At 41.4% G+C, this 23,116-nt stretch overlaps 1 protein-coding gene across 11 annotated transcripts in view; it reads right to left on the bottom strand.

Annotated features, from left to right (window-relative positions):
- PLEKHA7 (pleckstrin homology domain containing A7) overlaps positions 1 to 23,116 on the bottom strand; it is a 187,896-nt gene that overhangs the window by 100,357 nt on the left and 64,423 nt on the right. The window contains exon 1 of one of the 11 annotated variants that reach the window (XM_075425438.1): positions 11,827 to 11,925. The exons of 9 other annotated variants lie outside the window; for them this stretch is intronic. In XM_075425438.1, coding sequence (XP_075281553.1) covers positions 11,827 to 11,897 — 71 coding nt within the window. In that variant the 5' untranslated portion in view covers positions 11,898 to 11,925. Of the gene's footprint in view, positions 1 to 11,826; positions 11,926 to 23,116 lie in introns of those variants that run through there. One more of the 11 variants, XM_009935266.2, reaches the window with a different exon arrangement.

Raw genomic sequence — 23,116 nt, 5'->3', positions numbered from 1 at the left:
AAAAATAACAACAGAGTAGAGAATAAATTCAGGTATTGGGACACAACTACTTAACAGAACTTACTAGGCAACAGCATTGCTTCAAAGAACCTAACCCTACACACTTACTGTAGTTCCTGACCCGCCTGGTACTGAAGTAGAAAAGAAGACATGCTACAACTCACTACATATTTATAAAGCTTCCAAATTCTAAAAATCCACAGTAATAATACAAAAAACAGAGATTATGGGAGTATGCTTGTGAATTTTGATAAACCACACTCTACCCAACTTTAAGCTGAATCTAGAAAGAGTAGAGAATATTTTACAGGAATATTTTAATACACATTAATACTAGTAAACTACACAGGAATTTTCTCTCAAATCACTGCAGTAAGACTATGCAAACTTACTAAGTACAGACATTCAATAGCTTAGTTGTTAGGAAAATTTAGGTTTTAAAACATGGAAAATTATGACATTTAAGCCACTGCGGTTTTCAGAACAGTTTGTGTTTAAAAAAAAAGGGCTTATCTTTAGGAGCTTTTAGCGTCTCAAATACAGCAAATCACGACCCAGCAGGGTGAGAGTGGGCAGAAAATAATACAGAGAGAAAGCACAATGGAGTGAAATCAAGGCCCATGGTGCACAGCAATAGAAAAGTTTACATTAGCAAATCCACTGCAGATTTGCCTAATGTTTTCAGCACACGGAAACAAGGAAGGCCAGGCAAACAGCAACAATAAATCCATAAAAGAAAAACATTCTGCCAGTGAAGGAACATAAAGGACTTAGCAGGCATTAATAGATCGGGGTTGCTTTTCCTCAGGTGGAACAATTCTGGATTGTGAACTACGATTTTAGTATTACAAGTTGATACAGGCCACGTACTAAATATTCTGCATTTTATCCTTCTATGGGAAAACAGTGCAGGGAGAAAATAAACCTGCCTGGAAGGTTTCCCTGTGAATACCCAGAATCGGAACAAAAACTTGACCGCATCTTTCCCCATCAAAAAGCTGTATCGACACTTGCTACTGTTCTTCGGACATGACAAAACAGCTCAGAGAAGCTGGAGTTAAAACAACAAAAGTATCTTGTGGACGCACCTGAAAATCATTCTAAGTAAAATCCAGTCGACACACAAGCCAATATACACACATTTCTCTAACTGATAAATACACACACTGACTTTTCACTAGTGTGAACAATTTACAACAGAGAAACTCTGGTGAACAATGTTTCTGGATCTCTTGCCATCACCTGGAACCCACCTTCTCTCACACCATGCCAACAGAAGATGAAGGCACAATTAAGATACTCCACAACTTCGGGTAATGCTCCAACTTTGTCTTTTACTTCCCTTCAGGCATCTTTTAGAGCAATGGAAAAGACAGCATGGCTGTAGGAAAACAAAGGGAAACACTCTAGCTTTTACCTGAAAAATGAGAGGACGAGGGGAGGGAAATCAGTAAAAGCCAAAATAGGCTGGGAAAGACAAGACAATTAAGTTGTCAGAACAGTAATAAGTGAATAATTACTCTTACACACCAAGAGTTACAAATTTTGTAAACCAGGACATATTTCAAATCTAGAAATCTTACCTAGTCAACAGCAGACAAGCGTAAAACAAATCATTTTTACTAGAGCCACATTTGAATAGACTTCGACAGAGGAACTAACCTGGTAAGAAACCAGAGTGGGGACAGAGCTAACGACACGTCTTACGGCAAGAAAGACAAGCTTGAACTTGATGCAGTTTAACAGGAGAGCTGAGAAACAGATTTTTTTAATAGATGATGTAGTTAAAGCAGTAGGTAAAATGTGAATTGCTTACATGGGAATAAGGAAGAGGAGGAGAAGTGCTACAGAGCTCTAAGGAGTTACAAAAACCCTACCGAGGGACATGACCTCTGACAGGAGGCTCTGTAAATTCTACCGGAAAACGGGCAGGTCTTCAACAATCTAGGGAAATGGGCAATAAGTGCAGGCACAGTTGGAATTTGGAGAGTAAAAGAACAGAGATGCTGTTCCACTTCAGAAAAAGGCAGCAGACAGAACTAACGTCAGTAATGCCACAGCGAGCAAAACTTAATAGTACAACGTCCAAGAATTTCCAGGGAAAGAGACTAAGACCCAATAATGTCTGAAAACAACACGAGTCTTAATTTCCGAGAAAGCGCTCTGTACCGTCTGGTTTGTCACTCGGGGCAAGTCGTGCCCAAGACAGACGTGCCAGGGAGGCAGTGTGGTTATGTAGGGCCCTGGCACGTTCCCCACGTGAGGTCATCGTCTCAGCCATTTCAATCTTCTCCACTGTAATTGTTTGTCTTCAGCAGATGATTATTCCTTACCTAAGTTATGAGTAAATTGAACCTCTTACAGGAGCTTAAAACCTGATGTAAATCTTGAAAAGCTTAGCACCACCAGCATTATCTGCATTGCAGTCATCTCAGTGGTGTACAGAGGCATTTACATGTCAAGAAGATTGACTATTTCAAATAACTGTCTTAAATTAAAGATGGCTGTCCTCAGTATGAGAGAAACAAGTAGTCTATTTTTTGCAAAAAAAAAAAAAATCTAAAAATTGAATATATAAGTATCCATTTATTAAGTGCTCAAATTTATGTTCATTTTCTGCAGGAAGGTGTCCTTCAAATAGAATTGCAGGACTCATGAAACTGGATTAACAATGTCATAAATCATACATCTGCCAAAATAACAACATAAAAAGTGAGACTAAATATAATCTACATCTTATTTGCATAGATGCTATCTATATTTAACAATTTGTTATAATTCAAATATCAGCTGACACATTCAAATTTAAACATAAATCACTATATTGGTTATAATTTTCCTATAGTGAATTGTTTTAAAAATGACTTTTAAGCTTCTGCAATGCCCTCATTTTCTGACTTACTAAGTTTTGACTTTGCATAAAGAACCTTGAAAATTTATGCCTTACCAATCTTCTGCCAGTGCTTCAACTTCTTTTCTCCAAACCAAATTCTAACAAATTCCTAGTTTACATTTCTCAAATTATCAACTAAATGCTGCACAAACCAGGAGCATTTCTAGGACCATCCTTTAATCTGCAGCATTTTTTTACAAGTCAGTATTTCCTTTACATATCCTTGAAAGAACAACATTTCTCTCTACACTCAATTTCTAAGTCACAAAGTTAGTTTCCATATTTAAAGCCCATGTATTAAGAGCGTAAACTCTCAGTGTTGTAGGATGGTTCTTCGACATACGTTTCGCTGCATAACCCAGAACCCCAAACACACCAAGTAAATCTCAGAAAACCTCCAGATACATCCCTGCAAGGATTTTAAAAGGATCCAAGAGGTATCCAGGCAGCTTCAGCTCTAAGTGAAGCAATCACAGTGTAAATCTTGGGAAGTGCACTACTGAACTAAGAACTATGGAATTAAGTTAACGAATTATCATAAGTAGATTAGTCTACTGCGGAGGCAGAAACGGTAACAGAAAGAACTACCGAGCAGAATTCTGAATAACTGTCATCCTTCAGAAAACCAAGTTAGTATATGTTTACACCAACAGAGCAAATTTGTTTCAGAACACACACAAATTCCTCTAAACCAACAGAGGTAAAGCACAACATCCCAAAAATAAACTGCCCTTTCATGCTGAAATCCTCGGAATAATGGAAGTACAAAAGATTTTACATCTGAATCTCCATTTTTTATAACGAATATGTTAGAAAATCGCTGTTAAGAAAGAAGTAACACAGAACTTGTTGTAACTGGTTCTGCCAGCCAAATATCAATGTCATTAGAAGAACAACTACAATTACATTTCTGTGCTTAAGAGCTTGAAATACGAGATATCACAAAATAAACAAAAAGAAATATTCAAAGCTTCAGACAGAACTAATTAGAAAAGTAAGTAATCCACATCAGAGTTATTGCTCTGCATCATATGCAGTTTAGACCTCTGTCTCCATTTAAGGACACTTAACAGATAACATTATCATAATGCTCACATTTTTCCTCAGTTTCCTCTTTCCACACATAATGATTTATAACGAATTGTCGCAATGTGCCACGCATTCATCTGATTATACCCTTACCAGCAAATGTAACCTGAGCCACGGTAGGAATGTGGAAAGAGACCGGAGGAGCCAGAAGGTAAGGTGCGTTCAGCAAGCCAGAAGAGACACACATGCCCGAGGAAGGCAATACCCAGTATAACTCAACACAGGCGAAACCAGCAACATACCCCTGACAAGAGTTTCACAAGTGCTCAGTTTAACGCTGGGACAGCATCAAGACATTCGCAGCATCACAGCTGGTCCTGTAAATCACAAGGGAGCCACATGTGTGATCTACTGGCCACTCGCACAGAGCTGAGGCTCTTCATCTCCAGTTACAGGGGAGATAAAAAAAAAAAAGTGAGTAAAATAGAGTGGAAAAAAAGGGGTGGGGAGGTAGACATAAGAGACAAGGCAGAGAGGAGAGACTTCCCATATCAGAGGCGTTTTGTAAGAAAAGCCTTCTTACCCAGCTCCACTCTTCCAAGGAAGCAACTGAGGGAAGTCACGCAGGAAATGCAACACCAGTCCACACCTTAATCAACATCTCTCAATCACAATTTTGCGCTTGTATCTTCCGGATAAAATTTAGAGATGGTCATCTTGCAACCTGCCTCATCTTATAACAGCTTTCCTGTCATTCTGCCTTCTCAGAGAGCAGCCTGTACTCAAGATTTATTCCCTGCAAGCAAAACTCTTTCTTCAAGTTCAATCTTGCTTAATGAGTTGCTTTTTATTACGTGAAGCTTTTTAATGCGTTGTTTGTTCTGTCAAGCCCAAATAACTGCTGACATTATAATCACAAGGCCCCTTGAAAAAAAAAAAGGGGGATTTTGCTTAAAAGCAAGCTTTATTTTTGCCTGTAAAGCAATTATATAATGTTTAAACCATTTAAATATAAAAATAGCCTGCCCACATTTTAAATATTGCAGAGGATAAAATATATAAAACTGACGTCTTCAGATTTTGATTGTTCCCTCTCTTGCTTCAACCAGAATTTAATATATTCCTTTTTAGACATAAAGGAGATAGCTAGTGATAGCAGCACCAGCTTTCTTCAGTAGTTCTTCCCAAGTCCTGAAAAAGGAACTATCCATCTAAAAAGCAGAGACTGATCATCCTCTCCCAATATAAAACCTATAATTTACTGTAGGCCTACATAAAAATCGAATTCTTTGGAGAAACAGCTTCTAAGGGCATCTCTAATTTAGCACACCATGTTCTTGCATATGTTTTGTGAATTTTGTCAAAACTCTGCCCTCTCCTTTCTCCTCCTCCTCTCCCTACAGGGGAAAGGGAACAGCTCCGAATCAACAAAGAACAAAAAATACAGCAAGTTCTGCTCATCTGAATTAGTTAATTTCAAGAAAAATGCAACTATTAGTCCTTGTCATACACATGCATATTGCTGAATATTCAGAACAACAACATTCAACAGTTACCCAGGAGTTTGGCTAACACTACCAAACAAGCAAATATTTAATATATTTTTTGTTATTCTTGATTGCTATTTGCCTGACCTCATTATTTCTCGAAGAATTTCCTTTAACTAAACTTGTCAGATTATGCTACAAAGAATACTCAGTAGTTGTTTGGTTTCTTTAAAAGCACTCACTTTCTACTAACACTCTACAACATGGAGGTGATCAAGATTTATTCCTCTAAAACACAGCAGCATTTTTTTTTAAATTTAAGAAACGTATGCTCATTACAGACCAACGTTTCAAGTGGGCAGTGGCTCACACCTCAAAGGAAAAGCAGCAGCTTAATGCTGCAACACCTCTTCCCCTGCCACAGTTAAGCACTGGCAGTTTGTTGCTTAGTTTCAGTTACAATAGCGTATTTACAACATTGCTACAAATGGACGGGATCCTTATTACTGCATTTGGAATCAACTGCACAGATGCAATTCAGGAACACAGAAATGTCAGAGCATGCAGGGAAGCAATGAGGAAGGCTAAGGTCCATCTGGAATCAAATCTGGCAAGGAATGTCAAAGACAACAAGAAGGGCTTCTTCAAGTACATTAGCAGCAAAAGGAAGGCTAGGGACAATGTGGGGCCGGCTGCTGAACGAGGTGAGTGTCCTGGTGACGGAGGATACAGAGAAGATCGAGTTACTGAACGCCTTCTTTGCTTCAGTCTTCAGTGCTAAGACTGGCCCTCAGGAATCCCAGGCCCTGGAGGTAAGAGAGGAAGCCTGCAGAAAGGATGACCTTCCCTTGGTTGAGGAGGACTGTGTGAGGGATCATTTAAGCAATCTGGATGCCCACAAATCCATGGGCCCCGATGGAATGCACCCACGAGTGCTGGGGAAGTGGCAGATGTCACTGCTGAGCCACTCTCCATCATCTTTGAGAGGTCCTGGAGAACAGGAGAAATACCTGAGGACTGGAGGAAAGCTAATGTCACTCCAATCTTCAAAAAGGGCAAGAAGGAGGACCCAGGGAACTACAGGCCGGTCAGCCTCACCTCCATCCTGGGAAAGGTGATGGAGCAGCTTAGCCTGGAGGTCGTCAACAAGCAAGTGGAGGAAAAGAAGGTTATCAGGAGTAGTCAACATGGATTCACCAAGGGGAAATCATGTTTGACCAATCTAATAGCTTACTACGATGGCGTGACCAGCTGAATCAGTGAGGGGAGAGCCGTGGATGTTGTTTACCTCGACTTCAGCAAGCCTTTGGACACTGTCTCCCATAATACCCTCCTAGGGAAGCTCAGGAAGTGTGGGCTGGATGAGTGGTCAGTGAGGTGGAGTGAGAACTGGCTCAAAGGGTTGTCATCAGCAGCGCAGAGTCTACCTGGAGGCCTGTAATGCATGGTGTTCTCCAGGGGTCAGTACTGGGCCCAGTCTTGTTTAATTTCTTCATCAATGACCTGGATGAAGAGTTAGAATGTACCCTCAGCAAGTTTGCTAATGATACAACACTGGGAGTAGTGGCTGATACACCGGCAGGCTGTGCTGCCATCCAGCAAGACCTGGACAGGCTGGAGAGTTGGGTGCAGAGGAACCTGATGAGGTTCAACAAGGGCAAGTGCAGGGTCCTGCACCTGCGGAGGAACAACCCCATGCATCAGTACAGGCTTGGGGCGGACCTGCTGGAGTGCAGCTCTGCAGAGAGTGACCTGGGAGTGCTGGCGGATGACAAGCTAACTATGAGCCAGCAGTGTGCCCTGGCTGCCAAGAAGGCCAATGGGATCCTGGGATGCATCAAGAGGAGTGTGGCCAGCAGGTCGAGGGAGGTTCTCCTTCCCCTCTACTCTGCCCCAGTGGGGCCCCATCTGGAATAGTGTGTCCAGTTCTGGGCTCCCCAGTTCAAGAAAGATGAGGAACTACTGGAGAGAGTCCAGCAGAAGGCTACGAAAATAATTAGGGACTGGAGCATCTCTCCTACAAAGACAGACTGAGCGAGCTGGGCTTGTTTAGCCTGAAGAAGAGAAGACTGAGAGGGGACCTTATAAATGCCTATAAATATCTCAAGGGTGGGTGTCAGGAGGATGGGGCCAAACTCTTTTCAGTAGTGCCCAGCGACAGGACAAGGGGCAACGGGCACAAACTGAAGCCCAGGAAGTTCCGTCTGAACATGAGGAAGAACTTCTTCCCTCTGAGGGTGACGAAGCACTGGAATAGGTTTCCCAGGGAGGTTGTGGAGTCTCCTTCGCTGGAGATATTCAAAACCTGTCTGGATGCGGTCCTGTGCAGCCTGCTGTAGGTGACCCTGCTTCGGCAGGGGGGTTGGACTAGGTGATCCCCAGAGGTCCCTTCCAACCCCTACCATTCTGTGATTCTGTGACTGATCTTGAATTCACAAAAAGTTATCACTCTCCCCCACTGGATACTTTTTTTTTTTTTCCTTTTCTTTTTTAGAAGACAGAAAAAGTATAATAGCTTGTGCAATTCCAAGAAGTCTTGATCTGAACAGCAGCCTTTTGTTGTGAACACCGTTTCCACCAGCTTACCAAGAAGATGAAATTCCATTATTACAAAAGGCTGCAGAAGGTTCAGATACTAGTAAGGCCAAAGGGCTGTGGCAGCCCTGATAAACCCTAAAAACAGTTTTGCTACTTTGAATGTAACTACTGAAAACTATAACATCTCTGAACTATACAGAACACCCATGTCTTGATCACTATGCATTTGTGTCAGATACAAGATTCTTTATAAAGAGGAATCTTCTTATAAAGAGTATCACAGTCCACCAGCAGGACTCCAACTACATTACACAAATGTTAGTAATTGCTCCATAGCTGAGACAGGGTTGGGTTTTATATCATCTCACGTTTCTGTGTGAGGAAAGAGATGTAACTCCTCCTACTCAGAAAAGTCCTCCTACTCAAAATGGGTTTTGAATGCGTGTTTTACAGACAAACATAAAACATTTTCTAAAATTGCTCATAAAACATTTTCTAAAATTGCTATAATCTGCTAATATCCCAGTGGAGCTGAAAGCTCTGTCTTCTCTTGTCAAACATGTCTCGGACATTAGATCTCTTCCTTTTCTCTTTGCCAAAGAAAAACTCATAAGGCTACCATCTTCTCCCCTAGCAGCCAAAAGCAATGAGAAATACCAAATGTTCTTACACAAAAGGTCTCTTACCATACTAGGGTAACTGGGAAAAAGACACAAGCACAGCCTTTGCAAGCCTTGGCAGAGAAAACTGTTCTTTACCTCTACTGATAATTTTTATGAAAATCAAAGCATTATAAGCATATTTTCAAAGACTTTTGAACAGACTTCCTTCTACACTACGTGGTATGTGAAACAAAACTAACATTACTACATTAAGCAGGTGAAAAAAATGCAAGTTACCTGACTAATGCCATTCTAGCCACTCTAAGATGGCCCCTAGCAGGTTTACTTGCATGCTTTGGCTACCATTTAAAGTTTAACCACCAAGACTAGTTTTGCATTTGCTGCTACTTATCTTAAAGTATAGGGAATAGAGACGGTAATATCTTCTTTGAACTTCTACATTAACTACCAAATCTGTAAAAAACAAAGACTATCAATTACTTCAGGAAGTGTTTTTCAATCACATGGAGTATTTTCTACAAATAATATCTACATCAGATCTCTTATGGTGTGCCATAAAAGAAACAAGAAATTTGTTATCATTCTCAACATAAATTCTATTAATTTGTAATTTTTTCCAGATATGGAAAAGCTCCCAAGAAACTCCAGTTCTGCCTTGTATGGATACCAAAAATCAGTTACATTATGGCTCGGAAATGCAGTCCCCCAAGATAAACTTCTAATTTATGCAACTCCATAATTCACAACCAACCAAGAGACCATGCTACACTGAGTGACCTAGTTTTGGGGACTTTATCTTGGTTATCTCCAAGATAAACAATGTCCCGAGCAATCTTTGGAAAACCATCAATGAACAAAACACTGCTCTTACACTCCTCCAGAACACGCCACCATCAATACTTCAAATCACCTTTCCACAAAAATATCGTACCAAAACTATTACGCCTTCTGTGTAACAGAAAACACAACCCACTCCAAACACCATGCAGTTCCAGTAAGTCTGATCTCTAGAAAATTCATCTCCTCTACACAAAAGGCAAAGCTTCCTGAAGACAGAGCTTTTCCAGAACTCTGTTCAAGACTTTCTGCTATCCCAGATGCAAGCCGTATTAGATTAACGTCTCCGCCAACACACAAATTTAGCATAATGTATACTAACCCTCCCCATTCCATAGAGATCAAACCAATTATGACAAACAGTAGTCTCGCTGTCTATTTATTTTACTGGAAAATGTTCACTCACCAGAAGATGACAACGAGAGTGGAATAAAAATCCTAATCCAGTCCTGTCTCAGTAAACTACATTACTCCCCAGATAGAAATTAAGTATGTCGCAAATCTGAAGGAAAATTCTGCACTGAGGACGAGCTCCAAAACAACTGCAGGAATATTAATTTTATTTAGTTGGAGCTGCAGAGTTATTGATGGTTGTACACAATGTAGAGAATTTCTCTTTATAGGTACCAGAACAAAAACAGAATTGCAAAGTTGGAATGCCTTAGTGATGAAAGGAAGCACGTCCATCCAATTCTACAGGCATAAAATAAGGATTTAATTATTTCATTTTCATACCACAGAAACCATTTATCTTATCTGAAAATTATTAAAACACAGTCTTCATTGAAATGCAGAATGCCTATTTAAAAACATGTAAGAAACAGAGAGGAGGGAATTAAACAACAGAATGCAGTCAAACAACAAGGATTCGGAAGTCCAGAAACTTCAATCTATCTCTCTTCACTACAGAAAGCTGAGGACTTGGACCTCACTCACAAGACCTTCACTCTGTCCAGAAGGTCACCATGGAACCAAGGAGATGGGTGGTAGGCTCTGGTCATTTTCATTTTAAGGAGCACGAGTGAAAAGGTGTGCGTTTGACTAAGCACCTCACGTACTTTTGGTAAAAGAAGCCTTTTACATCAGCTGCCATTTACCGAATTCTTTTAATCTTTATTTCCCAGCTTATTCATGCCTATTATCATGAAAAAAAAGGCCAGAAAAAAAAGGAGAAAGACTACTAGACTTGTGCATCTTCAAAAGTTAGGCCGAAGGACAAGAACCATAAGCAGTCATTGTGGTTGACCTCTAAATGGCTCACTCTGCTTTCAATAAAACCCTCCAACCAGACAGCCTGGTAGTGCTACACGGACACAAACACACACAGAAGTGCGGGAATTGATTTCAAGAAACACACATAAAAGTGGCTAAATGAACACTAAGCAAAACCACTTTTGCTTCCACTCAGAAGCGACTATCACTGCAGTCTTACAAAACTAACCCATACTACTGTATATGCTGCAGTTTACGAAGATTATGTCAGGTTCATTCTCTGGATAGGAACATGTTAATTATTAACTTATTCTCTTATACTACTCTTTAAATCTGTTACAGAAGGATGAATAATAGCACAAAACTCCTGTTCCAACTCTGATTTCCCCCTCCCTCTGCTACTGTTGCAGCATGAGAGGCAGGGACACCAGGTTTAGACACAATAAACAGCGATTACATTCCTTTAGTAAGGTGTGCCAGAAACCCAAGATCTTTCAGCCGAAGAAGCATTGTAACACACTCCCTCTAATTATTATGCAATATTACAGTCTTTCACAGCAGGAACAGTGATTTCATGGTTAGAATCCGACCCATTCACTAGAAAACTGTTATACAGCACTCCCCGAAGAATTTTTAATAAAACAGGACTGTGAATGAAAAAGATAAAACAGTAAGAAGCTAGTATGATTAAGCTTTATCACAACGCTATCATGTCTCATCTTTCTACACGTGGACATTTTCTGAGAATTGTCTTAGAAGTATAATGACAGTAAGTACTTTTATTTATTTTCCTTCTGCAATTCTGCATGAAAAGACTTAAAATTATTCATGTTTCCAGAAATCTGTATAATTTCCAATTCTTAACACTGTAGAAATCTGGTTCCTAATAAATGACTGAAATATCTGAATATGTAATTCAGTTAAAAAATCTCCAGGGTTACAACTTCATTCTTCTGGTTAGAAAAACTCTTAAAATTTAGTCTGTTTAGAAATACAATATTTGCTTTAAATAAATGCAAACCTAATTATAAAGTCGGGCACAAAGCACACTAGAACTGTATTTATGTTTTTCAGCTTCTTAATTCTCTGATTTCATAATTTTTTTCAGAGAACAAAGAAATGGAAATAGAAAATCTGCTAACACAAGCATCATGCTACAGCTCTCTATGCAAGTGCATTAAAAGATAAAACTTAAAACACGATATACCTGCATGACACCTGGTAGAATGGGTAGCCTGGCAGAGGAAGAGAGTTTGAAAATCCAGACTGACTCGACATTGCCTTCAGGTATTGTATCCACTTAAATCGCTTCTATATTCCATATGTTAATTCCTTTTCCATTAAAAAAAAATACGTATGTATGTATCCACCTGAACATTTGTTCAAAGCTAACTAAAAAGAAACCAAGTGCATATGCGAAGGTCTTCAGGATTCTGCCTGCATTTCAAACTGCTTCCTCAATAGTAGAATTCCTAAAAGCCAACACCCTCATGACATCACGTACTACGAAATCATAAACATGCGATTGCTTCAGTGAGGCAAGGACAGCCCGTCGGTTTTGACTCGACATAAAACCCTGCACCGCATTCTTCTTGCGAACACAGTGCCTTTCAGGCTGGCGAGAGGCAGAGCGACCTGCTCTCTCCAACAGCAGCCCTGCTTTGGCAGTCGGCCAGCAACCAGCAGAACTTATTGCCAATGCTGCAAATCCCTCCTATCAGCTAATGAAGATCCAGACTGCAGGTGAAACACGATTTCAGCCCATGACAAGAATTTCCTTGAAAATGCTTGAGATCCATGACCTTGAATTTAGGGACAAAAATTTCTTTTAAAAATTTCAGTTAAATGCTACTGTTTTACAAGCAACATCAGCTTGCATTGCACACTATAGTAGTATGAAAAATCACATTTGAGTTTTCCCCTGCTAAAAAAGAATCCTATCGTGCTACACTCTCAACTATGGAAAAGCAGGAGGGAAGGATAGGGGGTGGCATCTTAACTATATGATTTAAGATGCTGAATACAGAAATAAAAATATGTGCATGCATTCCTGCAGTATTTTATTACAGCTTAAATCAAAGAAATATCAAAAGCGAGATTGCTTGTGGTATACAGTACAGTGGTAAGTCACCTGTAACTCAATTTGGGCATGCCTTCCTCAGGAGAGAAAAAGACAACTGCCAAGCAGGAAGACATGCGAGTAGCATTGCCCAGTGGCATGACTAATGTCAAATAGACTTCAATGATTATCTACCTACACAGAGTAAGGAAGGTGTACAGTGCCCTGGCATGAAGACTTGCTTAGTTTAAGCAAAATATTAAATAAAACAGATTTTAACATTATTTCGTTATCTGTGCTAGCCGCACTGGAAAACTTTAAAATGTTGACTTTTGTACCTCACCCCATGACGTATTATTTACTCTTGTATTATTTCATTGTTTCCCTGTTTTGGAAAAAGACTGAATTGGTTTGACCTGGTTTATCACAAGTTTATAATCAACATCTCAGTCCTTAGCAAAATGGCACAAAACTTTATCACCAGGTACCTTTTAAAGTCAGACTTAGAAAAATGAGAGCTTGTTCTTCTTACCTTAAATGTAACTTGAATCTAAAACTCAATACGATCTCAGTGAAATGTTTAGTTTCTTTTTCTTTTTTTAACTCAACTTTTTAAAAGTGTTTTAACAGCACTGTGATGTTTACATTGCCTAATTATTATTTGTCAAGATGTCGAAAAAGGGTGGCGTATTTGCGAAACATGATGACAACATTTCAAACAGAGATAAAACAGTAGGGGGGAAAAAAACCCCAAACTGTCCCAACACTAAAGAGGAAGGGCTTGGTCCTCGAAAAAATGGGAATGCTTATTAATTAGCTCTACACACACACTGTCACACATAGAGCTCAGCCAAGTAATTGACTGTTCCCACCACCCACAACTTGTGGAACCACAGGCCATTTTACACAATAAATGCAATGTACACTTGCACACAGAATAATATGCAGATACAGCAGGTGACTGAATACGGCACTGATTTCCGAGGTCCTACAAAAACGTCAGGATAACACACAGCACAGTTTGCCCAGAGAAGATTTTTTTATTAGTCCAACTGATATGTCTGAAAAAAACATACAAGCTTCTGGGCACATCATTTTGCAGAAAATTTTATACCTCTCCTGGCTGTAAAGAGAAAGCTTGAAAAGGCGATTCGAGCACAAACGATGTTGTGGTATCAGCTGAACTTTTAAAAACAGACTTGAAAAAGCAGCTTTTATAAATATAATCTCTCTCATGTCTAACATGGAGCATTAATTCCAAAACTCATGACTCTCAAAAACTACACAGGTAGCAGCAAAAAAAGTGTGCATGTAAGAGGAAAACTCTACCAGGCCTGTCCAAGCCACCTTTCCCTGACATATCATCAGGGATGTTAGGATTGAGTACCATCAGCTTTCACCCCTCCTGCCACAGCTGCTGAGGGCCATGCAAGTCATTCTGCTGCACTGCTGTGCCTGGACCCAAGGAGTCACCTTGTGTGCACCTCCCTCAAGCATTTACATTTCTATCCCATATATTTACTGATTTTTTCATTTCGTGCCTTCTTGACACTGATAATCACAGCTTTAACACATTTATGCAGTAATTCTCATCTCGGAATAATTCTTCTTAGTCACAACCAGGATTTAGGATGTTTCTGTTTGATTTGCCAGCTGAAAAGAATGTGTCAAGTCAGCAAATTACAGGCTTATAAACCAGGAGTCTTAGAGGCTGCCAGTAGCTCGCCATGCCATTTTCCAAAAATCACTTAGTCCCTTAATGCCTAGCTTATCCACATAGTAAGGAAAATACTGGCTGACAGCAAAGGAATGAAGTGAGGGTAAATTTTTTTTTGTAATTAAGTATTGAAATCCTCTGATTAAAGATTTATGAAGGGATAAAACAGTTGTAGCATTTGAGGAAAAAGATGTGTGGGAATATTCAAAATAGAGCTTTCTTTCTGTCTCCTGCTCCCAGCTCTAACACAACAGAAGCACTATTGCTCTGGAATTCTATTTTAAATATAAAAGCCATTTAAACTTTAAAATGTGGTGGACAGCATTACGTAGCATTTAAAGATAGGGACAAGCAAGATGACAATAGGCAGACAAAAAGTGAATGAAGATGATCTTTCCAGAAGCAGAATCCTTCACTGGTAAGCATCATACCAGTTCAGCAATTTGGAAACAGGAAAGGAAAGTGTGGTGTAAGAGAGGAAAAAGAGGAAGAGAAACTCTGTTACGGACTAAAGAGAAAGCCTCAACACAATAACACCCAACATTTACCAAGTGCCTCTTATTTCTTTCCACATGGAGGTTTAATTACAGTACAGAACTACTTCTGGGATCCAGACCTACTTGCCTAACACCACCTCCAATAAAAGAGACATGTGGGTTTCGTTCCAACTGCAGTCATGTTTGTTCGAATTTTACTTCTGTGTTTTAGTGCCAACAAACTCACTTCAAAATAACCACATCAGTATTGTTTGGCGTAGCATGCCATGTAGTACTTATTACTTTGCTGGAACAAAATTAAACAAAGAAAATAAGTTTGAGGCACAAATACTGTGTATTCCAGAATCTACTGTGATCTTAATACTGAAGTAACTGACCCGTTAGCTGTTAACAGCATTTAATACTGCTATTTGAAAAGATATGCAATACTTAATTGAGGTGTAACTGCACTTCAAAAAGCAAGAATAGGCTGAAAGACTGGAGAAGAGCAAGCTCATGACCACTTTCAGTTATTTCAAACAAGTAGCATCCTTGGTAAACTAATGGAAAATTCGTTTACACTAAAATGGCAGAGTGAAGGAGGAAGAGAAACTAACCTCATCACCGGAATCTAAGTCTACTTCATAAAGTCTAGAAGTAAAAGCAGGCACATTGTAGTCAGTTACGTGATGATATATCAAAATGCATATAAAATGTTATGTATTCATAAAAACAGAATGAAGTGCCATGTAGAAATTATTGTAATATCAATACCCTAGATCAGTAATTTACAAAGACCATAGATCAGTAATTTCACAAAGCCACTGAAGTTTCCCCACATTTTCTCCATATATTCCCTGTCCATATACTGTCATGTCCTGAAATATGTCTAATGATGCTGACACAAAACTGATTCAAAAGGCAAGATTCCCAAGAAAAGCAAGAATCTCTGCTTAGTTGCTCAAGCTTGTCTGTTTCTTATTCATTTTTAGAAGAAACAGTGAGTATAAAGCTACCATCTCAAATGGAATACTGGAACACAAAGTTAGCACCCCTTATACAATAGTAAGGGAGATCTCCTTTGGAAGGAGCTTTACATTTGCAGTTGGGCCCCATGTTAGCCACTGAGAGGCTGGGTACTTCAGATGAAGGGGGGGGGGGGCGGGGCGGGGGGAAGAGATCTACTTACTCTTTCCTTGGTATCCAGTGTGAGATTTGAACCCCGCTGGCTATTACCAAATACTAGCACCAGAAAGAACACACAGATTTGAAGTCCAATCCTCCATCATCTGTCCCTGTAAGTCTGTCTTTGTTCCTCTCAACCAGGCAGCAGAGCTGGAGCTCAGCACCCTCTGCAGAGCAGAGCCACTGCCCAGCCATCCTGTACAGCAGTTAAGAGAGTCTGCTCCGGGATGCAAACCAGAGCACAGAAATTTAAAATCTGCCTATTCTAGGTCATTCTTTCCTTCACTTTAGGGAAGCCTCTCAGTGGTAAAATCCTTGCATTTTTCCTTGCATACACTTTAAAGAGGGAAAAATATGCTCTCAAACCTAATTTTCCAGATACAAAAGACGTTAACAGTTATGTAGGACCTGGCTCTCGGCTGCTTCTGCAACTTGCAAGTTGCAAAAAGCTTTCTTTGAGGCAACTTGCATACCATGTGAAATTCTTGAGAACGGCATCTTTTGCAAGACAAAATGCCAATGCACTCCTGTGTGACCACGCAGGCTGGTAAGAGTGACAGAAACCCATAAAGCAGGAATAATGAGGGCCTTGAAGTGTAAACTATCTGAAACTTAAGGAATTTATTTCCATTAAGGATTTGTCCTTCAAGAAATAGACAAGTAACTGCAAGATACAGCAGTAGGTTTTATTTTAGGTACAGACACATTTCTGCATCCAGAAGCTTCATCTTCAGATGCCACATAGAAAAGCAAACAATTCTGATCCATTCCATGCTCCTCTTCAGCGACACAGAAGGCACACAGAGACATCAGCAGTACTGGCTGAAAATTACTTGTCCTCTAGACAGACATCAGCTTCCATGTGTTCTGAACATCATTCTAGGAATCAGTCATTAAAAACATACAATAAAAAGCTAAATACCACTTGACAAAACGAGCTTCAAAAGGCACTGGATTTGGAAGAATTCCACAATGAATACTTTATCTGGCAGATTTGAAAAAAACAATAAGTCTGGACTGAGCTCTTCTGTCAAGAGTCTGACGCTAGACTTTAAAAATTCCTACACATGAAACAAAGCCTAGAATTTACTCTAAACTTCTGAGAACTCATAGTGGAGTTACTAAGACTAACATATCTGCTTGCTACCTTAGTCCTTCCAGACATTATTACTTGGGATTAAGAAATAAGATATTTAATGTCTTTGTCCCAACCACAAAAAAGCAGAAGTTATTAAATTCTCATCTAAACAAAATTATATTTTTAGCCCAAACATACAACTACTCTTAGCTACTTTACTACTAGACAGGCTGTACAGATGCTCAAAAGTCCAACACCAGGGCCCTGACTTGCAAGGCAAACCAAACAGCGTCACCCAAAAACCATTCTAGCTACAAGCAGCTACAGTGCAGCCCGCTCAGCCTACATTGACCTCACAGGTTCCAGTTCTACATCAAGTCAAAAATCACAGCTTAAGTACTAATCAGACATTGCCATTAGTACTCAAAAGCACATCTTCTGCCCTTTGTGCCCAAACTGGAGGTGGCACACCTTCTTGCCTCCTCCACTCTTCCTGGCAGCTGCCACTCCCCATCTGTAAAGCAGCTTAAGACTCCATTCCTTCCACTCTCCTCTGGGTACTCAAGAGACAGGATCCTTCTTCAGGCTTCACATCTTAATACAGCCATTGTCCATAGAATCACAGAATGGTAGGGATTGGAAGGGACCTCTGTGGGTCATCTAGTCCAATCCCCCTGCCAAAGCAGGGTCACCTAAGTAGGCTGCAAAGGATCTTGTCCAGGCGAGTCTTGAATATCTCCAGAGAAGGAGACTCCACAACCTCCCTGCGCAGCCTGTTCCAGGGCTCCGTCACCCTCAGAGGGAAGAAGTTCTTCCTTATGTTCAGACGGAACTTCCTGTGCTTCAGTTTGTGCCCGTTGCCCCTTGTCCTGTCGCTGGGCACTACTGAAAAGAGCTTGGCCCCGTCCTCCTGACACCCACCCTTCAGTTATTTGTAAGTATATATTAGGTCCCCTCGCAGCCTTCTCTTCTTCAGGCTGAACAAGCACAGCTCCCTCAGCCTCTCCTCGTAGGGGAGATGTTCCAGTCCCCTCATCATCCTTGTAGCCCTTCGCTGGACTCTCTCCAGTAGCTGCTCATCTTTCTTGAACCGGGGAGCCCAGAACTGGACAGAGTACTCCAGATGGGGCCTCACCAGGGCACTGTAGAGGGGAAGGAGAACCTCCCTCGTCCTGCTGGCCACACTCCTCCTAATGCACCCCAGGATCCCATTGGCCTTCTTGGCAGCCAGGGCACACTGCTGGCTCATGGTTAACCTGTCGTCCACTAGGACACCCAGGTCCCTCTCCACAGAGCTGCTCTCCAGCAGGTCCGCCCCAAGCCTATACTGGTGCATGAGGTTGTTCCTCCCCACGTGCAGGACCCTGCATTTGCCTTTGTTGAACCTCATCAGGTTCCTCTCTGCCCAGCTTTCCAGCCTGTCCAGGTCACGCTGAATGGCAGCACAGCCTTCCGGTGTATCTACCACACCTCCCAGTTTGGTGTCATCAGCAAACTTGCTGAGGGTACATTCTAACTCCTTCATCCAGGTCGTTGATGAAGAAGTTAAACAAGACTGGGCCCAGTACTGACCCCTGAGGAACACCACTTGTTACCAGCCTCCAACTAGACTCAGCGCCGCTGATGACAACCCTCTGAGTTCTGCCATTCAGCCAGTTCTCAATCCACCTCACCGACCACTCATCCAGCCCACACTTCCTCAGCTTCCCTAGGAGGATGTTATGGGAGACTGTGTCGAAAGCCTTGCTGAAGTCAAGGTAGACAACATCCACGACTCTCCCTTCATCTACCCAGCCAGTCATGCCATCGTAGAAAGCTATCAGATTGGTCAGGTATGATTTCCACTTGGTGAATCCATGCTGACTACTCCTGATAACCTTCTTTTCCTCCACTTGCTTGTTGACGACTTCCAGCTAAGCTGCTCCATCACCTTTCCCAGGATGGAGGTGAGGCTGACCGGCCTGTAGTTCCCTGGGTCCTCCTTCTTGCCCTTTTTGAAGATTGGAGTGACAGTGGCCTTTCTCCAGTCCTCGGGCACCTCTCCTGTCCTCCAGGACCTCTCAAAGATGATGGAGAGTGGCTCGGCAATGACATCCGCCAGCTCCCTCAGCACTCGTGGGTGCATTCCATCGGGGCCCATGGATTTGTGGACGTCCAGATTGCTTAAGCGATCCCTCACACAGTCCTCCTCGACCAAGGGAAAGTCATCCTCTTTGTGGGCTTCCTCTCTTACCTGCGGGGCCTGGGATTCCTGAGGGCCTGCGTTGGTACTGAAGACTGAAGCAAAGAAGGCATTCAGTAGCTCTGCCTTCTCTGCATCCTCCGTCACCAGGACACCCGCCTCATTCAGCAGCGGCCCCACATTGTCCCTAGCCTTCCTTTTGCTGCTGATGTAGTTGAAGAAGCCCTTCTTGTTGTTTTTGACATCCCTTGCCAGCTTCAATTCCAGGTGGGCTTTGGCCTTCCTCGTCGCATCCCTGCACACTCTCACCACATTCCTGTATTCTTCCCAAGTGGCCTGCCCCTCTTTCCACATTCCATGGACCCTTCTCTTCCACCTGATCTCTGCTAAAAGCTCCTTGTTTAACCATGCAGGTCTCCTGCCTCCTTTGCAAGATTTCTTTCTCAGGGGGAGGCACCGCTCCTGAGCGTGGAGGAAGTGACGTTTAAACAGCGACCAGCACTCTTGGACTCGCCTGCCTTCAAGAGCGTTGGCCCACGGGATTCCTCCCAGTAGCTCCTTGAAGAGGGCAAAGTTAGCCCTCCTGAGGTCCAAGTTTTTGATCCTGCTTATCGCCCTGCTTCCTCCACGCAGGATCCTGAACTCGACCATTTCATGGTCACTGCAGCCGAGTCTACCTCCAACCTTCACAAAATCTACCATCTACCGTAATGTCCCAAGGCACTTGCAGACACCAGGTTTTAGCACACTATTCTGCAACAATGACCAACACAACGGCTGGAGGGCCACGTGGAGATATGTTGCAGCAGCAACTTAGCCCTGTTCACAAAAGGACCCTTTGTGGAAAAATACCTGTTCAAGGAGCTAGCTAGAACAACATTGCTTACTACTGTACCTCAAAGCAAAAGGAGGTATGCTGCTGTGTATAAAACCTGCATCGCCGAAGAGTCGAAACAGAAGCTCTCATATCCAGAAACAATCACCACCTATGCAAAGCTGTTTCATACTGCAGCTTCCCTGTTCCTCACACATCACACCTTCAGAGATTTTTAAACGAAAAACAGAACTCAGTTTCTGTTTTCACTTACAGCACTTATTTTTTATGGTTTTATTCAGAATGTAGAAGGCTGGATAGGTAACTAAGCAATTGTGAACAAAAACCTAAAGCTCATAGACCAAAATTAGCCATTTAGGGAGCCTGGAGTCATGATGGCCAAGTTTTATTTGACATCGTTATTTCACTTCTATATCTTAGGTAACTTTTACCACCAGATGTTTCAACAGTCAGCCATGAATTCTCAATGGCTCTCACAAATATTGCACGACAGCAAATATGGGAAGAAAGCATGCACTAGAATTGAGATTAATAAACTGCAATGTTGATCTAGACGTCAGATAACCAGTGCATGTTTAGCAAGTGTTCAGACAGAAGCTAAACAACTCGTCATTGTAGCCAAAGGTTCTCAAAAGATTCACGAGCAACTGACCAGGGTTGGTATCCTGCCTGTCAGAGAGATAAACCTGTCCTGTCGAACGTGAGCACTGAATCCTACTGCCTGCAATCCTAAAATCACAATGAAGTTGCTTTGTAACCAGGTACTGTGTTCTCAGCCAGGCTTTTCTGCCCTACAGCTGGGTAAATTGGTCTCAACAATTTGCAGAATGAGCAACAAAAATTCTTGTCAACAATCAAACATCAGGATGTCTTCTGGCGCAGAAGAGGGATACCTGAGCTGTAAATTAACCTACTGCAAGTCATGACACCTCACATATCTAAAGCCACTAACCGTGACATAGACAGGAAGGGAGGAGTACCCTCCTTACGATCCTGCCTTCCTCTGCAACTGCAATTCCAGCTGAAACAATTAGCCACAAGCAACCTGCAACTGGAAACTAACTTCCAGGATTCACCTGATCACTGCCTACAGTCAGAGGAACACAGATGTTAGTTATTCTGCACCTGTGCACATAAACAGTCTGAACTGTATGTCTTTGATTTCTCACCTCCACAGATTTTGCGGGACGATTTCATCCTTAACGCCAGCAGGAAAAGCTACTCTCCACCACCAGGTTCACCCTGTATCACCCCCATGACCTTTACCCAGCAAACAAAGCAAACACATCACTTGGCCACAGAGTCCTACCTGGTACCAGCAATCCATCACCTGCCAGCAGACTGGAGGACGGAGACTGCTCTTGCTGGAAAGCAAGAGGTTCACCGGCCACAGCAGCAAGAATCAACGACACTGCATTTCATCACTGGAGTCGGCCTGGCACTGCCCTCAGACTGGCTTTGGAAGGAGGGGGCTAAAGGACTAAATGCCTCTTCCCCTCAACTTCGTAGTGCACACAAATCATAAGGGCTGCTACCTGCAATGCACCGGGGAAGCTCAGGTTGGGCACACCATTCTGGTGAAGAAAGGCTGCATGTTTCACCCACCTGAAATCCAGCGCTATCAGAGCTGCAAGGCTGTGAATCCACGCCAGCATTGTCACTGGCCAGAAAGAGAATTCCAAAACAAATCAAGCAACCCCCCTCCCAACCCAAAAAGCTAAAGAAGCCCAAACCAAACCAGAATCCCACCCAGTTCCTCATAAAAGGAAGTTCATCAACTTGACCCATCTATACAAGACTTTTCCAAACAGTTCCTACAGAGCAAAGATTTTTAAGGCCTGTACCAGGTATTGATCATCTTCAAAGACCATTTGGGAGTGATCACTCAATTTTCTGCTTACTGTATTTGTAAACACAAGAGTATAAATCTTGTATGCTATAGAATCAGTACGTATTCCACATTTCAGTAAAAAAAAAAATCAGAGAATCAAATTACGTTCTCTCACTGTACAAAATAATTCCATGTTCTTAAAGCTGAAATAACTCCTCTAAGAAAAAAAAAGCACTCATGAAGACATGACATTATTGTATAAAAAAAAATATGCAGAGGCTGAAATGGGATTAAGGTACTTTATCTTACTTAAAAATGAATTATACTGGATAGAGACAAATATTTACTGCCAAGTGACACAAAAATATTGAACAGAAAACTAACCAAAATGATTGAATAAAAAAAATAAAAATTGAGTCAGCCAAACAAACTTTAAAGGAACAAACTTTTGCTAAAAGCAAACAGGAAATCTAGCATTTCACTGAGTATGGATGCATGTATATTGGACTGAAGTGACTTAATAAAAGCAGTCACTACAAACATATGTAGAAGCCAGAATGCTGATATTATAAGCAATTTTTTTAATGATTTTGAATTTAGAAGGCAGGTTCCTCTCTACATGACCCACATAAATCTTAATTTACTTGAGCTACCAGAACACAGGAAGTTTCTGTCTCCAATGGACACAACCCATCAATACAAACTAAACAGATGCCTATTTAATGGCATCCAAACTTCAGCTTCCTGGCCCTTGATGGAGCTCCAGAGTATATAATATACATCTCGTAGGACTGCAAATAAGGAAGGCTGAGTCTATTATTGATCTTCAAGATAAATCAGACAAAGTCTTCTACATAAAAGGACTGTCATACAGTGTCCTTTTAACTCGGACATATTTTACATTAACAGCCCTGATAAATTCTTACCTATAAGAATAACCTATTCAAAATTCTTACTAGCAAATAAACTGGAACCATAATGCCTTGTAAATTGTGCAAATCACGTATCAGTTACAGAAAAGCATAACAATGCGCAAACTTCTGAGGTCAGGGTGATAAATGAAATCACTTTCAACATAAGCTTTCCTAATTAAGGCTTCTAAACCAGAGCTGGCTTGCATTCAGTTAATATCAC

The sequence above is a fragment of the Opisthocomus hoazin genome, chromosome 7 (assembly GCF_030867145.1).
Source record: "Opisthocomus hoazin isolate bOpiHoa1 chromosome 7, bOpiHoa1.hap1, whole genome shotgun sequence".
Classification (NCBI taxonomy): Eukaryota; Metazoa; Chordata; class Aves; order Opisthocomiformes; family Opisthocomidae; genus Opisthocomus; species Opisthocomus hoazin.
Note: the sequence above shows the minus strand (reverse complement) of the source record. Positions and strands in the feature narration are given on the sequence as shown.